General features: G+C 36.8%; 1 protein-coding gene across 8 annotated transcripts in view; it reads left to right on the top strand.

Moving 5' to 3' along the window:
* Positions 1 to 17,710, top strand: part of PIBF1 (progesterone immunomodulatory binding factor 1) — a 204,815-nt gene that overhangs the window by 24,067 nt on the left and 163,038 nt on the right. For all 8 annotated transcript variants that reach the window (XR_013550051.1, XM_078432907.1, XM_078432868.1 and 5 more), the window contains exon 6: positions 16,461 to 16,594. Coding sequence is in view for 7 of the 8 variants with exons in the window: in XM_078432907.1 (XP_078289033.1) it covers positions 16,461 to 16,594 (134 nt within the window). In the remaining variant the exon portion in view is untranslated. The remainder of the gene's footprint in view (positions 1 to 16,460; positions 16,595 to 17,710) is intronic.

Here is a 17,710-nt window from a genome sequence, read left to right as displayed (position 1 = left end):
GTCGGACACTTAACTGACTGAGCCACCCAGGCGCCCCTTAAATTACTTTTTAAGGTACATGTTTAAGATGATATCTGTCATTTATAATTATCGTAGAGTATCTAACAAACTTGTCAGTAAACAATTATAGTTTTGCCCCTATGTTAAAGTAAACAAGCACTTCTCAAAATTTTGATTTATCATTACATTTGTAGGCTCTTTTGGTCAGAGGTAGAACTAAGAATCTCAATTTTAATGAACAGCCTGGGATTCTAATGTGGCAGCTTCGTGCATTTGAAACACACTCTTGAACCCGGTGGCCAAGATGGTATATCACCATATTATGACAGGAAAAAAACTCATGCGGGACCTTACCAAATGCTCAACTTCTATCAAGATACACTGTGACCACTTCATTCTTTTCATCTACATCTCAGCCCAGATTTCACAAACATATTTGGGTGTCTAAGAGTTCTTTTTGGTCATTTTTAATTTTATGAGATAACTTTATGATCTAAAAAATTAATTAATAACTGCATATTCTAGATCATCTGAACAAATAATTTATACTAAGAGTGTAATCACTATGATGTTCGTGCCCATGTTTGCATTTAATTTTGTCATGGCACCACAAAGATAATTTTAAAAATAGCCATCAGCTGGGGCACCTGGGTGGCTCAGTGGGTGAAGCGTCCGACTTAGGCTCAGGTCGGATCTCATGGTTCTTGAGCCCCGCGTCAAGCTCTGTGCTGACAGCTCAGAGCCTGGAACCTGCTTCAGATTCTGTGTCCTTTCTCTCTCTGCTCCCCCCCACTTGTACCCTGTCTCTCTCTCTTTCAAAAGTAAGTAAACATTAAAAATATTTTTCTAAATAGCCATCAACTTAATATGTAAAATACACACTTCAGCCAAATAAAGGCCAGATGCTGTCATGGATTACTGTATGGATACAGGGTTCACAGTTCGCATAGAGAAAAAGTCACAATAGTGAGTCATCATACTTGATACCTGGTATAGCTATGCAAAACTCAAAACTAAATAAACTTCTACATGTTCTAACATTTTAAAGTTACATTATGTAGTCAACATAAACTACTGAGTAGAACAAGCGTTGCTGTTTAGGCTTACTTGAAAAAGGAGGAAATAAAGGGATTCTAGGAGCTGACAACCTAAATGAAACCTCATTTCATTTTTCCTTTCATCTAATTCCAGTGATCTGCCTCTTCTTAGCAATCTGCCACTTGGGCTAGCAGGCTGGGAAATGTGAAAAAAAAACTTCTGACTGAAGTTTTGGACTTTAGGAAAACTGGTGTTCCAATTGTATATTTCTGCATAACAAACTACACTAAAACTTGGTGACTTAAAACTATTTATTTGTTACATATCTGAAGATTGATAGGTTCAGCTGGTTATTGCTTGCCTGTCTGAGGCTAGAATCATTTGAAGTCTAATTCAGTGACATATTTGGGGTCAGAGCACTCTCTTTGCACCTAGCCTCTCCATATGACTAGTTTAGGCATCCTTCAACATGGTTATTTCAGCACAAGGCAACTAGAGTCCTCCAGAGTGAGCATTCAAGCATTCAAGAAACTCAGGCCAACACTTAAAGGCTTCCTAGGACCTAACTATGAAGTCTCAGAACATCACTTACAGCATATTCTTAGTCAAGCAAACCATTAAGAGGAATAGACTACATTTCTCAGTCGGGTCATAGCTTGCCACATATAAGGGAAGAAGTTGATAGAGGCCATCTTGGAGATAAGTTGATAGAGGCCATCTTGGAGATAAGCAGGTTTGGGGTGTTTCTCCCCTGGCCTGGTGACAGCCTGGAGACAGTGTGAGAGAGCATTAAGCAAGATCAGGAAAATTGTTGGCAGACGTTAGTCTGTAAAAATCTATGAATTCCTCCCTACCGCCACCCCAAATAAGATGAATACAATCTCCCTTGCCTCCAGAAAGCTGAAGAATAGACTAAAGTATTCTATTGAAATAGAGACTTTTATGTTGACCTTTAAAACTAAACACAGTTTTATTTATCTTGAGAAAATGCTTAATTTATATTGATAAAGATTGAAAAATAAAGGGATGGGCTAACAATTATGAAAAAAGACAACAGGAATGTAATGTTAATATCAGATAAGGTATAATTTAAGATAAAAACTACAAAACATTAACAAAAAATAATAAAAGATGATTTTTATAGTCATCAACTTCTGCATATCGAATGACAGTAATTATAAAGAAAAAAATTTTAGAAAAACAACTTAATGAAGTAATAATGCTTGGAAACTTTATAATGTACTTTCTTCAGAAGTAGATTGATTTAATAGATTAAAAAAAGTAAGGACTAGAAGAATTAATTCAGTCAATAATTTTGATTTAGTTGCTATATACAAAGCTCAGTGTTCTCGAATCAGAATTTTTTTTGTCACTAGGAAGTTTACAAAACTATCAGGTATAAACTTGACCACATTTTAAGTACAGATTTTATAGTTCCTGTTAAAAATCATAATTTAGTAAAACTAGAGATAATTAAAAGGTGGGGGGGAATAAACTTACTGAGAAGTTCAGCATATCTTCTAGATCAAAGAGAAAGTAAAACAAGAAAACAATGAAAATGAGAACATTTTACATCAAAATCCTTGAGACATTTAAAGCTGTGCCAGAGGAAAATCTAGAGCTTTAAAATGCCTTTACTGTTAAAGAGAAAGATAAAAAATAAAGACATGCAGTAGTCATTTTAAGAAAGAAACAAAAACAAGGAGTACAGAATGATTGTATGTTAAGAAAATATAGCTCTGTGGTAATAAGCTTGAAAACTGAAAGAAAAGTGAAATGTCCCAACAAAATATAGGTGACTAAAATCAACAGAAGTGGAGAACTTGAGTAATCACTATAGAGGCATTAGAAAGTGAGTAAAGATGCATTACTGACAAAATTACTAGGTTCACAGATGGATTACCCAGATAGGTTCACAGCTAATTTCCACAAGGAGAGCTGATTCCAGTTAATTAAACTACACCAAACTATTGAAAAAGATGGAAAGCTCGGAGAAAGATGGTGCAAAAACAAAACAGAACAAATCTATAGGCCAGTTTTACTTATTACTACACATGCGAAAGTTCTAAATAAAATGAATTCTAGCATTGTATTGAGAGAATAATACTTGATGATTAAAGTATATTCTAGGATAGAAGGGATAATCTATTACATTAGCAAGTTGAAGGAGAAAAACCAATCATATGATTGTATAAGTAGATGATAAAAGATGATAAATTAAAATCTAGCAACTATTCCTATTAAAGACACTTAAATATTTACAAACAAAATGTTAACCAAAAAATATTTATCCTAAATGGCAAAACAATAAAACCTTCTTCTGTTAAAATCAGTAACCAAACACAGATTGGGTTGCTCATTATTAACTAACATGGTCTTGGAGGGCCTTAGCAGATGCACTAAGAAGAAAAAACTATCCATATATAAATTTGAAAAGAGATTTTAAAATTTTTTCTGTGTTATGTTTGAAAAACAGCTGAAATTAATGCAAAAATTTGATATTGTGACTGAATACAAGATTAATATATAATCAGTCTTTCTCTAGGCTTAGAGAAATAACTGCTCAATAACTGCTATAGAGGGGCACAGGAGAAAAATATTTCATTTTGTAAGGAAGGTAATGGACTTCTATGAAGAAAACTGTAAAATCTTAGTGTTGAATTTGGAAGCACCATATTTTAGGAGGGAGACTAAGATCATAAAATTATTACTTTTTTCTTATTAATATATTAATCAGATGCAATTAGTTTATATCCCAATACTTTTCTTGTTTTTTGTTTTTTATTTTGTTTAATTTTTATAAAGTTTGAGAGAGAAAGAGACTGCAAGTAGGTGAGGGGCAGAGAGAGAGAGGGAGAGAATTCCAAGCAGGCTTTGCGTGGGCTCGATCCCATGAACTGTGAGATCATGACTTGAGCCAAAACCAAGAGTCAGAAGCTTAACTGACTGAGCCACCCAGGTGCCTCTGTTTTTTACTTTTTTGGTAGAGAGGAGAAGTGTTGTACAAGGATTGGGATTGGATAAATTAGTCTATACGAAAAAATAAGTGTCTCAGAATTGGCAAGAAAAATGTGAAAAAAAAAAAGATGAGAGGTGGGGAAAGTTGAGGTACTAGTCCAACCAAGATCCCACTATATACTTCAAAATTAATATATAAACTAAATGTGATACTGGCATAGAAACAAACAAACGTTAGTGGAACTGAATACAGAAGTAGATCTAATTATATTCCACAACAGTGGTAGTTTAATTCAGTTGAAGAAGAATGGTTATTTACAGTAAGGGTCCTAGCATAACTGGATATTCATCTGTTTAAGGGAAAAAAAAAGGTGTCCTCACATTTTATACCATTCACCAATATTAATTCCCATTGAATTAAAATTTTTAGAAGAAAATCTAGGCCATTACTTGAACAATAACACAGATTCTTCGGGTCCACATGCCTTCAGGTGGTATGGAAAAATTATTTTCACTTCTAACTAAAAGTTAGCTCTTAATTCAATAACAGATAAAAGCAAAAACCACAGTAGGACTGCCGCTACCTATGACACTCTGTCAACATTAGAAATCACATATTTTCATCACAATATTAGTTATTGCAGAAATCTTTAAATTGAGTTGTGCTCATCACAACTTCAATATTACTGTAGTTACTAGGCCCCTCGCTGAGTTTACCTTTAATGCATTCATAAAGAAGGACATAACTTTTTTTAGATGAGCAATTTTTATTTTTATTTTATGTATTTATTTTTAGAGTGAGAGAGCAAATGGGAGAGAGGGGCAGAGAGAGAGAGAGAGAGAGAGAGAGAGAGAGAGAGAGAATCTTAAGCAGGCTCCACACTCAGCACAGAGCCCAATGCCAGGCTTGATCCACAACCGTGAGCTCATGACCTGAGCTGAAATCAAGAGTCGGGTGCTCAACCAACTAAGCCACCCAGGCGCCCCAGGACATATTACATAACTCTTAAAAATACTTTGATAGTTTTATTTCAGTATGATTTGTTTCCTTCATAATTCTGTAAATTTTAATTTTTGCTTTTAGAAACAGTCTCAGAAAGGGTTCATGGGGGGCGCCTAGGTGGCTCAGTCGGTTGAGCATCTGACTTCGGCTCAGGTCATGATCTCCCGGTCTGTGAGTTTGAGCCCCACATTGGGCTCTGTGCTGACAGCTTGGAGCCTGGAGCCTGTTTCAGATTCTGTGTCTCCCTCTCTTTCTGCCCTTCGCCCACTCGTTCTCTCTCTCTCTCTCTCTCTCTCTCTCTCTCTCTCTCTCTGTCAAAAATAAATAAACATTAAAAATTTTTTTTAAAAAAGAAAGGGTTCACAGGCATCACTAGAATGCCAGTGGAGTCCATGGCACAAGAAAGTATTAAGAATCCCTAATTTAAGTGAATATTAACAGTGCTTCTTAAACTCTAATGTAAATACAAATCACCTGGGGATCTTGTTAAAATGAAAATGATATAATAGTTCTGGGATAAGGCCTAAGACTGTTTCACAGTTAGCATGTTCACAGATGTTACTAGTGCTCATTGTCCAATGCCAGTTAGTGGACTGAACTTTGTATGAGTAGCTAAGTTCTGGAAGTCACTTGTCCAGTGTAGTAGTCAGAGCCACAAGTGACTATTTCAATTTAAGTTAATTAAAATTCATTTCCTCAGACTTACTAGTTACAAGTGGTTAGTGAGTACCATAGTGGATGGTACAGACACAGAACATTTTTTTCATTGAAGAAGAGTTCTGTTGGACAGTGCTGTCCTAGAGGTTGGGGTAATCTCAGCCAAGACAAGGAAACAAAAAAGCTTTAAAAGAATAAGACAAATAATAATAATAATAATAAAGCATAGGCAAAGTCTAATGTTTACAGTATGCATTTGGGGAAAAATTGGAATGAAGATGATGAAAAGTTAATACTAGCATTATTTGAAGCTCTTATAAATTAATAGAAAAAAAGACAAGCCCAAAGGAACACAGGCAAAGACTATGAATAGGCATTTCACAAAATGCAAATTCAAATAGCCAGATTCTCGAACTAGGTAGCATTGGGGGAAATAAAATTAAAGTATCAGTGAGAACTCAGGTGGGCAAAAATGTAAAAGACCTAATAAATATGTGTACCTTTTTCTAAAGGAAAAAGATAAACATGTTGCTGGTGGAAAAGTGAACTGCTACATGCATTCTTTGGAAAGAAATCTAGCACTATCAATTAAAATGGAACATGAGCATCCTTCAACATAGTAACCGCACTACTGAGACTGGGTCCCACAGGGTGAAGTACTAGTGCAAAAGGATATTTGTATAAGGAGATTTATTGCAGCACTGTTTCTGGCAACAAGCGCTGAAAGGGGAAAGGAGGGACTGGAAACAAAATAAATGCCCATGAATACAATAGCAAGGAAATGGTTACAAAAACCATGGTACAGGCTATACCATAGAATATTGTGCAGGAATTTGTAGAATGAACTGGAGAATATCAGTTAATTTAGGATTTTCACAAGGTAAATTGCTAAATGACTAAACCTGGATACAAAATATTCAACACCTTTTTTTTAAGCTTTATTTATTGATTTGGTAGAGGGAGAGCAAGTGGTGGAGGGGCAGAGAGAGAGAGAGGGAGAACCCCAAGCAGTCTCTGTGCTGTCAATGCAGAGCCAGATGGGGGCAGAGCCCGATGGGGGTGTGGATCAGGACTTGATCTCTCCAACCATCTGTGAGATTATGACCAGAGGCAAAAATCAAGAGTCTGGTTGGACAGATACTTAACTGACTGAGCCATCCAGGTGCCCCACTTCTTTTTTTTTTTTTATCAGGAAACTAATAACCAGCAACACCTCCTTCCTCTGAGCGTCCACACGAGTATATGAACTCATGGAGAAGTATATGAAGGAAAATAGAGAAAAACACAAGTTACGTGGGATGTAGGGCAAAGAGGGAAGAAAGATAAAAAATTATAAAAATAGGGCACCTGGGTAGCTCGGTCAATTAAGTGTCTGACTCTTGATTCCGCTCCGGTCGTGATCTCACAGTTGTGGGATTGAGCTGCTCATCGGGCTCCAAGCTAATCGCAAAGCCTGCTTGGGATTCTCTCACCCCTGCTCTCTGCCTTTCCACTATTCATGCACACACTCACATCCTCTCTCTCCCTCCCTGGCTCTCTCAAAACTAAAATAAACATTAAAAAAAAAAAAAACTATTAGATTTTATATCCTGCGACTTTGCTGAATTTATGGATCAGTTCTAGCAGTTTTTTGGTGGAGTCTTTTGGGTTTTCCACATAGAGTATCGTGTCGCCTGCAAAGAGTGGAAGTTTGACTTCTCCTTGTCGTCTACAAAGAGTGGAAGTTTGACTTCTCCTTGCCGACTTGAATGCCTTTTATTTCTTTGTGTTGTCTGATTGCTGAGGCTAGGACTTCCAACACTATGCTGAATAACAGTGGTGAGAGTGGACATCCTTGTCGTGTACCTGGCCTTAGGGGGAAAGCCCTCAGTTTTTCCCCATTGAGGATGATATTAGCAGTGGGTCTTTCATATAGGGCTTTTATGATCTTGAGGTGTGATTCTTCTATCCCTACTTTCTTGAAGATTTTTGTCAAGAAAGGATGCTGTATTTTGTCAAATGCTTTCTCTGCATATTAGAGGATCATGTGGTTCTTATCCTTTCTTTTATTAATGTGATGGATGTATCACACTGATTGATTTGCAGATATCGAACAAGCACTGCATCCCAGGAACAAATCCCACTTGATCATGGTAAATAATTCTTTTAATGTACCATTGGATCCAGTTTGCTAGTATTTTGTTGAGAATTTTTGCAACCGTGTTCACCAGGGAAATTGGTCTGTAGTTCTCCTCTTTAGTGGGGTCTTTGTCTGGTTTTGGAATCAAGTAATGCTGGCCTTATAGAATGAGTTTGGAAGTTTTCCTTTCATTTCTGTTTTTTGAAGAGCTTCAAAAGAATAGGTTTTAACTCTTCTTTAAATATTCGGTAGAGTTCCCCTGGAAAGCCATCCAGTCTTGGACTCTTGTTTTTTTGGAAGATATTTGATTACTGATTCAACTTCTTTACTGGTTATAGGTCTGGTCAGATTTTCTATTTCTTCCTGTTTCAGTTTTGGTAGTTTATATGTTTCTAGGAATTTGTCCATTTCTTCCATATTGCCTGATTTGTTGGCATATAATTGCTCATAATATTATCTTACTATTGTTTGTATTTCTGTGGTGTTGGTTGTGATTTCTCCTCTTTTATCATGACTTTATTTATTTGAGTCCTTTTTCTTTTTGAAGAGTCTAGCTAAGGGTTCATCAATTTTGTTAATTTTTTCAAAGAACTAGCTCCTGTTCTATTGACTTTTTTTAAATTTCAATATCATTGATTTCTGCTCTAATCTTTATTATTTCCCTTCTTCTGCTGGTTTTGGTCTTTATTTGCTGTTCTTTTTCCAGCTCTTTTAGGTGTTAAGGTTAGGTTGTGTATTTGAGATTTGAGACTCCTTCTTTAGGAAGACCTGGATTGCTATATTTTACTTCCCTCTTATACTTCACACCTTTGCTACATCCCAGAGGTTTTGGGCTGTCGTGTTTTCATTTTCATTGGGTTCCATTTACTTTTTAATTTCCTCTTTAATTTCTTGGCTAACCCACTCATTCTTCAGTAGGATGTTCTTTAATCTCCAAGTATTTATGGTCTTTCCAAATTTTTTGTTGTTGATTTTGAGTTTCATAGCATTGTCTGATCTCATAGCAAGGTATGATCTTGATCATTTTGTACTGCGTTCATACTTTTAATGCTTATCTAAATCCCTTGAAAGGCATTGAAAGCCATACTTTCTTAAATTGATATACTTACATTCTTGGAATAATCAGTGAGATTTGAAAGATAATTTAGCAAATTGGTCTCATTTAAAATGTTAGGATTTAAATTTGTTTGATTCAATCATATTTGGGTCAATACCTACTGAAAAAAACAGTATCTCAAATTTCTTTCAGTAGTTTGCTGAATAAAATGTAAGCTATAAAAATTGCTTCCCAACACAACATACTGTTCCGCAGTGGAGGGTTCTGCTAGATCCATGAACTAGTTGGGAGTAATAGTAAATATAACGTGTCCTACGGTAGTAGGCACATGAAAATTAATGAACCACTAAATGAGTTAGTGTACTCACTCTGTGGAGGCAGCAGTTAAGATTCAGAGAAGCTGACTCGCTAGAAAAGTCCAGTGCAGACAGATTTGAACCCATATCTCTTTATCCCAATCTAACCTCCACCACACTTGAAGTTACCTTTCGTCATTCCTCTAAATTTTTTAATTTTTCCCTTAGAAAAGCTTAAGCTTTCATGTTTGAATTCACATTTACTGGCTGAAATAGATATTATTAAAAATTATAATTTATTATCAATTATTTAAAAATATCATATATTATCGTGTAAAACAAAAAAAATCATTAAATCTTCTTGTTTTCTTTTTAACCCATGGTAGACTTTTAATACTTCAGTTTTGTCTTTTTTAAGACTTTAGAAGGAGTAAAAAAAATGTGTAAATAATATATTTCTTGAGGATCATAGCAACAACAAATAGTAGTCTCTGGCCACAAAACAGACACTTACTTAAAGGTCAGTCTATAGCAGTCAAAGGTTAACTAGGTTTCTTGTTCTTTTCCATATTTAGTTGCTTGGAGTATATTATAGATAATGTGAAACTTGTGAGAATTCTGAGGAATGAATTCTCATTTTCCCAGAATGGCTAACCATACCATTTCTTCTCATTCATTAAACTGCTATCCAGCGTAAACGGCTTCTGATTTGAACCATTGACCTTAAGGTAAATGTCACCATATCACCTTTCCAATTTCCTTAACTGCCCTATCTCCCCACAGGCAGGAGATCACCTCATTTATTAAAGATTTATTTTGACACATAGGTTACCACTCTCTTCTCAGTTTAAGTGGTGTGAAAGACAAAAGATTTAAATGATGCTTAGAAATTCATTATACCTAAAGTAATTGCCTTTTGGTTTACATAGCAGCTTGACTGTTTAAAATGTGCCTATTTAATTGCATCTTTGAATCTTTTTAACTTTTTCTAGAAAACATTTAGATTTGATGTTATTTTGTCAAATGGTTCTTATTATGTATTTAAGAAATGAGTGTAATAATTGTTTTAAAGGAAGGGAGTCCAAAATTAACTGATTTATGCATATGCCATATTTGAACCCATAAAATTTGCAATTAAAGTGCTTTCAACACCCTGGATTTGAACAGTAAATAATAATATTAACTTCCAACAATGGTTTTATAGTTTCTAGAGAATTGATTCTTCAAAAACCAGAAACTTGAAATTAAAAGCATGAAGTATGTATGAATTTGAGAACATAGATTCTAGTTCAGCCTCTCCTAGCCCTGGAATCCTGGACACATCTTCTAACCGCTTTTGGCTTTAATGTTCTTATCTTGAAAATAAGATTGTAGTAGATTATCTCCAGGCTATCTTTCATCTCTGAAATTCTGTAAATCTAAAATGCTTAGCTGCTGTGGGACACCTGGGTGGCTCAGTCAGTTAAGCGTCCAATTTCGGTCATGATCTCACAGTTCGTGAGTTTGAGCCCTGCATAGGACTCTGTGCTGACAGCCCAGAGCCTGGAGCCTGCTTTGGATTCTGTGTGTGTGTCTCTCTCTGCTCCTCCCCAACTCGTGCTCGCTCTCTCTCTGTCTCTCAAAAATAAATAAACATTAAAAAAATAATAAAATGCTTGGGGCGCCTAGGTGGCTCAGTCGGTTGAGTGTCCAACTTCGGCTCAGGTCATGATCTCACAGTCTGTGAGTTTGAGCTCCGCGTCGGGCTCTGTGCTGACAGCTCAGAGCCTAGAGCCTGCTTCGGATTCTGTGTCTTCCTCTCTCTCTGCCCCTCCTCCGCTCATCCTCTGTCTCTCGCTCTCTCTCTCAAAAATAAATAAACATTAAAAAAAAATAAAAAATAAAAAAATAATAAAATGCTTAGCTGCTGTTTTTGGAAAGAAAGGGCATCTCATTATAAATTTGAAAGTTCTAATAGTTGATAAATTTGCCAAAACATTATATAATACAACATTTTCAGTTTCTTTTTTTTTTTTTTTTTTTTTTTAAATTTTTTTTTTCAACGTTTTTTATTTTATTTTTTGGGACAGAGAGAGACAGAGCATGAACGGGGGAGGGGCAGAGAGAGAGGGAGACACAGAATCGGAAACAGGCTCCAGGCTCCGAGCCATCAGCCCAGAGCCTGACGCGGGGCTCGAACTCACAGACCGCGAGATCGTGACCTGGCTGAAGTCGGACGCTTAACCGACTGCGCCACCCAGGCGCCCCACATTTTCAGTTTCTAATGTCAAACAAACTGTAGAGAGATACATAGAGTAAAAAAAGTGAGTCTCAAAAATAAAAATTAAAAAAAAAAAAGTGAGTCTCTTCACTACCCACTTTCATCCTGCTCATTCCACTTTGATGTGATTATCACATCTCATGCTTTCCATTCCTATTTTTCAGGCACCCTTGAAGAACTTCTCCCCAGTTAACATTTTCCTGTTTGAAGCCTCTTATTTCACCTAAAAAAAAATTGTTTTAATGTTTACTTATTTTTGAGAGAGAGAGAGAGAGAAATAGAGACAGAGTATGAGGAGGGACAGAGACAGAGAGGGAGAATCTGAAGCAGGCTCCAGGCTCTGAGCTGTCAGCACAGAGCCCAATGTGGGGCTTGAACCAACGAACCGTGAGATCATAACCTGAGCTGAAGTCAGACACTCAACTGACTGAGCCACCCAAGTGCCCCTGTTTCACTTTTTAAATGTGTGTAACCTACATAAAAAAAGTCTTAATTGAATTTTTACAAAATGAATACATCCACCACCAAATCAAGAATAAAAGCTCCTTTTGTGCTGTCTCAAAATTCCGCATATATGTTGCATAGATATTATTGTTTCAGAAGGTGTGTTTTATTTGCAGATTTATGATAGTATTCTGTAATTTCACTTGGAAAACTGATAATGTATTAAATACTTAACTTTTAAAGTCATTTTTTCTACATCTGAAACTGTTTTAAATGCTAGTGATACATGGTCCATTTATATTTCAACATTAGTTCCTTTTGAGAACATTTCTAGTATAACTACTATGTAAAGGTTACTTGGTGTACAGAGATAAAGCAGGTCTTCAAGGAAACCCACGTCTTAGGTGGGTGTGAGGAAGGATGAGGGTTATAGGAAAGAGAAGAAAACATGCAATTACAATAACATTTACTTTTTTCAGTCTGGAGATAGCCTTCTATTATTTCCTCATATGAATAATATAGAAGAGGAAAAAGATAACATTAATCCTGGCAGTCAAAATCAGTTCCATTTTGGATATGTAGAAACCTGTCAAACAGTTTAAATCTTCTCAATGACTTGGACTGTTCTTATTTTCCCCATATAACTTTTTTTTTCTTTATTATAAAAGGAAATTGAGACACTGTTAACTGGTTTACTGTAACATGGAAATTCTCTCTTAGGGTTTGATGACTGGAAATTTTATGTGTGCCCCTTTATGTTTGAAAATATTGTTTACTACTTTTGCTTTAGTCACTTCAATGTCCTCTTTTGCTCCTTTCCGCAGGCATTAACTGCAAACTTTAGTATAATAGGCAGAGTACTAGGTACTAGGATTATGGAAAACCTCCTTAAATTTTTTCTTATGATGTAGAAGGCAAGTAATGGCTGCTCATAGCACATATGATAGGGTTTCTGACAGAAAGAACCAGGTGCTATGGAAAAATGTAAGACAAACATCAAACTCAGATTTGGGGCTTGAGTCTTCCCAAATAAGTTGATGCTGAGTTCAAAACAGGGAAGGATGTATAGGGATGATACAAAGTAATCTTTTCTATTCTCGTTAGCCTTCACCTGGAAGTTGTACACAGTCATAGCATGTAATACCCTTTATTTCTGTGAAGACTCCCTCAGGTGCCTTCTGCTCTTTGTCCTCTGGCCACCCTTTAAATGTTCATATTCCTCCAGGATTCTGTTTGGTCTTTGTGCAGTTTTTAAAGTTGAGCTATCAATTTGGCTCGAATCTCTCTAGAAGCCAAAGTAAAATTGAAGTACTATATTAATTTATAGTTAATGATTATATACTATTTTTAGCCACTTTTGTAAGCACTATAGATGTATTACTTGATATAGTCAACACTCTGTGAGGTAGATGAGGACTCTGAATATGAGAGGTAAACCTGCCCAAAGTCTTAACTGCAGGTAATTCGGTTCTAGACATGTGAATTCTGGAGCTTGCCTTCCCAACTGTCATAGTATACACTGTTCCACAGCAGCTACATGATTAATAGCATTTAGAAGGATAAAGCATTCTTCAGGGGAACTAAAGTATCTTCTGGGACTTAGGCCTAAAATGATGTATGTGATAATCCGTAGGGGATATGATAGAGTATCTTCAGTTATGATCCTATCATAAATACTATAGTAACATTCCAGTCTTAGGAGGAGCTTCTCAGTATAAGAACATAATATTATACCAAAACAAAACGCACACCATGATAGTTTTTCCATAATGCATTTCTCAGACAGCCCTTGGATAGAAATTTGGGAGCTAACATTTCAAAGTGATGTTTAATAGTTTGAAAAGGACAAAAGCAGAGGATCTTACTCATCTTTGTGTGTACAGAGCCTCATCTAGGAATAGTCATATAGAAATAATTCAGTCAGTATTTGTGGAATGAATGTGGCCACGCTTACCTGGTCTGCTACTAAAGAATGACTTGGAACAGGATGCATTAATCATGACAGGTTCTGGGGGTGGAGTTGACAGTCGCTGGCAAGATCTGATAAGTTCAAAGGGCAGAAATAAGGAGGAACTCTGTCTCTGTGTTTTGTTTTTCCTCTCATTTCCATATTCATTTATTTCCTAATTTATTCAAAAGCATTCATTTGATTTTTCCTGAATACTAAATGCCTTGTAAAGTGATGGCGATCCAGTGGTGAATAAGACAAAGCCCTGCCCTTAAGATATTTATGCTCTGGTGAGGTACATAGAAAACTAATCTGATGCTACAGTGCAGTTGGTGCTCTGGAGGTGACAAATAAAAGTTCAGATAATATGCAGCTATTTAGGCAGTGAGAACAGGTTAGAGGAAGCATGCTATGTTACAAACTTCAGCTCTTCATTAGGGTTGGAGGGTGATAGGTGAATATGAGAAATGATGAGATAGGAGGTTTGTGGTAAGCCAGGCTAGGCTGTGGTTTTTGACGATGTTCCCTTCTAATAACCGCTCTCCTATAGCGGTCTGGTGGGTGAAAGGAAGATTGACACAGAAGAACTTTCCAAGTGCCACAAAATTCCTTCTTTTGCTGAATACCACCACTGAAACTGCATGACTAATCTCTTCAGTAACTATTTTTCATTGTAGATACTGGATCTTCAGGTGTCTCTTCATCTCTAAGTTGTGAGCTCCTCAAGAACAGCAGCTGTGTTTTATTTGTTTCTGGGTCTTTAGTGTCTAATTGTTACTCAAACAAAAAACAGCCATTTAACGTTGGTAGTCATTTTATGTGTTATTCTAGTAACCAAAGCAGTTGCCCTATTTTTTTCCATGAAAACTAGAGCTCAAGTTTTAAATAAACAAACTTACAACCTACTCTGTCAGTTTAAGATAATTTGTCTTCAAGTAGGGGAAATAAATACTACACAGAAGAATTGAAAAAAAATTTTTTTTAATTTTTTTTTAATGTTTATTTATCTTTGAGAGACAGAGCACGAACGGGGAAGGGGCAGAGTGAAAGGGAGACTGAATCTGAAGCAGGCTCCATGCTCTGAGCTATCTGCACAGAGCCTGATGCGGGGCTCGAACTCACAAGCTGTGAGATCATGACCTGAGCTGAAGTGGGATGCTCAACTGACTGAGCCACCCAGGTGCCCCTGAAATTTTTTTTGTAATTGCAAGGACATTCACAGCATAACAGAAGAATTCATTAAAGAATTTGGTCAACTAAAGCGGGAGCATCACAATCCAGACTTTAGCCTCTACTACAAAGCTGTAATCATCAAGACAGCATGGTATTGGCACAAAAACAGACACATAGACCAATGGAATAGAATAGAAACCCCAGAATTAGACCCACAAAAGTATGGCCAACTAATCTTTGACAAAGCAGGAAAGAATATCCAATGGAAAAAAGACAGTCTCTTTAACAAATGGTGCTGGGAGAACTAGACAGCAACATGCAGAAGAATGAAACTAGAGCACTTTCTTACACCTTTCACAAAAATAAACTCAAAATGGATAACAGACCTGAATGTGAGACAGGAAACTATCAAAACCCTAAAGGAGAAAGCAGGAAAAATAAACCCCTCTGACCTCAGCCGCAGCAATTTCTTACTTGACACATCCCCAAAGGCAAGGGAATTAAGAGCAAAAATGAACTATTGGGACCTCATGAAGATAAAAAGCTTCTGCACTGCAAAGGAAACAATCAACAACACTAAAAGGCAACCAACAGAATGGGAAAAGATATTTGCAAATGACATATCAGACAAAAGGCTAGTATCCAAAATCTATAAAGAGCTCACCAAACTCCACACCCAAAAAACAAATAATCCAGTGAAGAAATGGGCAGAAAACATGAATAGACACTTCTCTAAAGAAGACATCTGGAAGGCCAAAAGGCACATGAAAAGATGCTCAGTGTCGCTCCTCATCAGGGAAATACAAATCAAAACCACACTCAGATATCACCTCACGCCAGTCAGAGTGGCTAAAATGAACACATCAGGAGACTATAGATGCTGGCAAGCATGTGGAGAAACGGGAACCCTCTTGCACTGTTGGTGGGAATGCAAACTGGTGCAACCGCTCTGGAAAACAGTGTGGAGGTTCCTCAAAAAATTAAAAATAGATCTACCTCATGACCCAGCAATAGCACTGCTAGGAATTTACCCAAGGGATACAGGAGTGCTGATGCATAGGGGCACCTGTACCCCAATGTAATACTACATGCCAATGAGAAAGAATGAAATATGGCCTTTTGTAGCAACGTGGATGGAACTGGAGAGTGTTATGCTAAGTGAAATAAGTCATACAGAGAAAGACAGATACCGTATGTTTTCACTCTTATGTGGATCCTGAGAAACTTAACAGAAGACCATGGGGGAGGGGAAGGAAAATTAAAAAAAAGAGGTTAGAGAGGGAGGAAGCCAAAACATAAGAGACTCTTAAAAACTTAGAACAAACTGAGGGTTGATGGGGGGTGGGAGGGAGGAGAGGGTGGGTGATGGGTATTGAGGAGGGCATCTGTTGGGATGAACACTGGGTGTTGTATAGAAACCAATTTGACAATAAATTTCATATTTAAAAAAAAGAATTTGGTCAACTATGTTTAGCTTGAAATGTTTTATTATTGTTTTGATTTACAGACTTATGAGGAAGATCGAAGAAATTATTCTGAACTTCAAATTAGATGTCAACGTTTGGCCTTAGAATTAGCTGACACAAAACAGTTAATTCAGCAAGGGGACTACCGTCAAGAAAACTATGGTAAAGTCAAAAAGTAAGTAGTTAAGATGGCTACAGTAGTTCGTGTGTGTGTGTGTGTGTGTGTGTGTGTGTGTGTGTATGCATCAAAGTCACCTGAATTGTTATCATCAACATTGTTAATTCCACTTTGTACCTTACTGTTTTTCTGTGTCCCTACTTTTGAATTTTCCAGAATGTCATAGTTGGAATCATACAATATGGGACCTTTTAAGACTGACTTCTTTCACTCAGTGATATACATTTAAGTTTCCTCTAGGTCTTTTCATGGCTTGATAGCTCATTTCTTTTTGGTGAGTGATATTTCATTGTCTGGATATACCACAGTTTATACATCCATTCACCTACTAAAGGACATCTTGGTTAGTTTCAAGTTTTGTCAGTTATATCTAAGTCTGCTGTAAACATCCACATCAGGTTTTTGTATGGACATAAGTTTTCAACTCCTTTGGGTAAATACCAAGTAGCACAATTGTATGGTAAGTGTATTTTTAGTTTCGGGGCACCTGGGTGGCTCAGTCGGTTGAGTGTCCGAGTTCAGCTCAGGTCCTGATTTCATGGCTTGTGAGTTCAAGCCCTGTGTCAGGCTCTGTGCTGACAGCTCAGAGCCTGGAGCCTGCTTCAGATTCTGTGTCTCCCTCTCTGTCCCTCCCCTACTTGCACTCTGTCTCCCTCTCCCTCTCTTTCAAAAATAAACATTAAAAAAAAAAAGTATTTTTAGTTTTGTAAGAAACCACTAAACTTTTTGTCCCAAAGTGGCTCTACGATTTTGTGTTCCACCAGAGGTGAATGAGAGTTCCTATTGTTCTATGTCTTTGCCAGTATTTGGCATTCTGGATTTTGACCATTCTAATAGGTACTTAGGGGTATCTCACTGTTGTTTTATTTTGCGTTTTTCTGATGACATTTGTTGTGGAACATCGTTCCATGTGCTTATTTGCAATCTGTATCTTCTTTGATAAGGTGTCTATTAAGGTTTTGGCCCATTTTCTAATTGGGTTGTTTGTTTTCTCACTGTTGGGTTCTAAGCGTTCTTTGTATATTTTGGATAACAGTACTCATCAGGTATGCCTTTAGCAAATATTTTCTCTCATTCTATGGCTTGTCTTTTCATTGTCTTGACGTATACCTT

This window comes from Panthera onca, chromosome A1, assembly GCF_046562875.1.
Source record: "Panthera onca isolate mPanOnc1 chromosome A1, mPanOnc1 haplotype 2, whole genome shotgun sequence".
Classification (NCBI taxonomy): domain Eukaryota; kingdom Metazoa; phylum Chordata; class Mammalia; order Carnivora; family Felidae; genus Panthera; species Panthera onca.
This window is presented reverse-complemented; position numbering and strand designations above follow the sequence as displayed.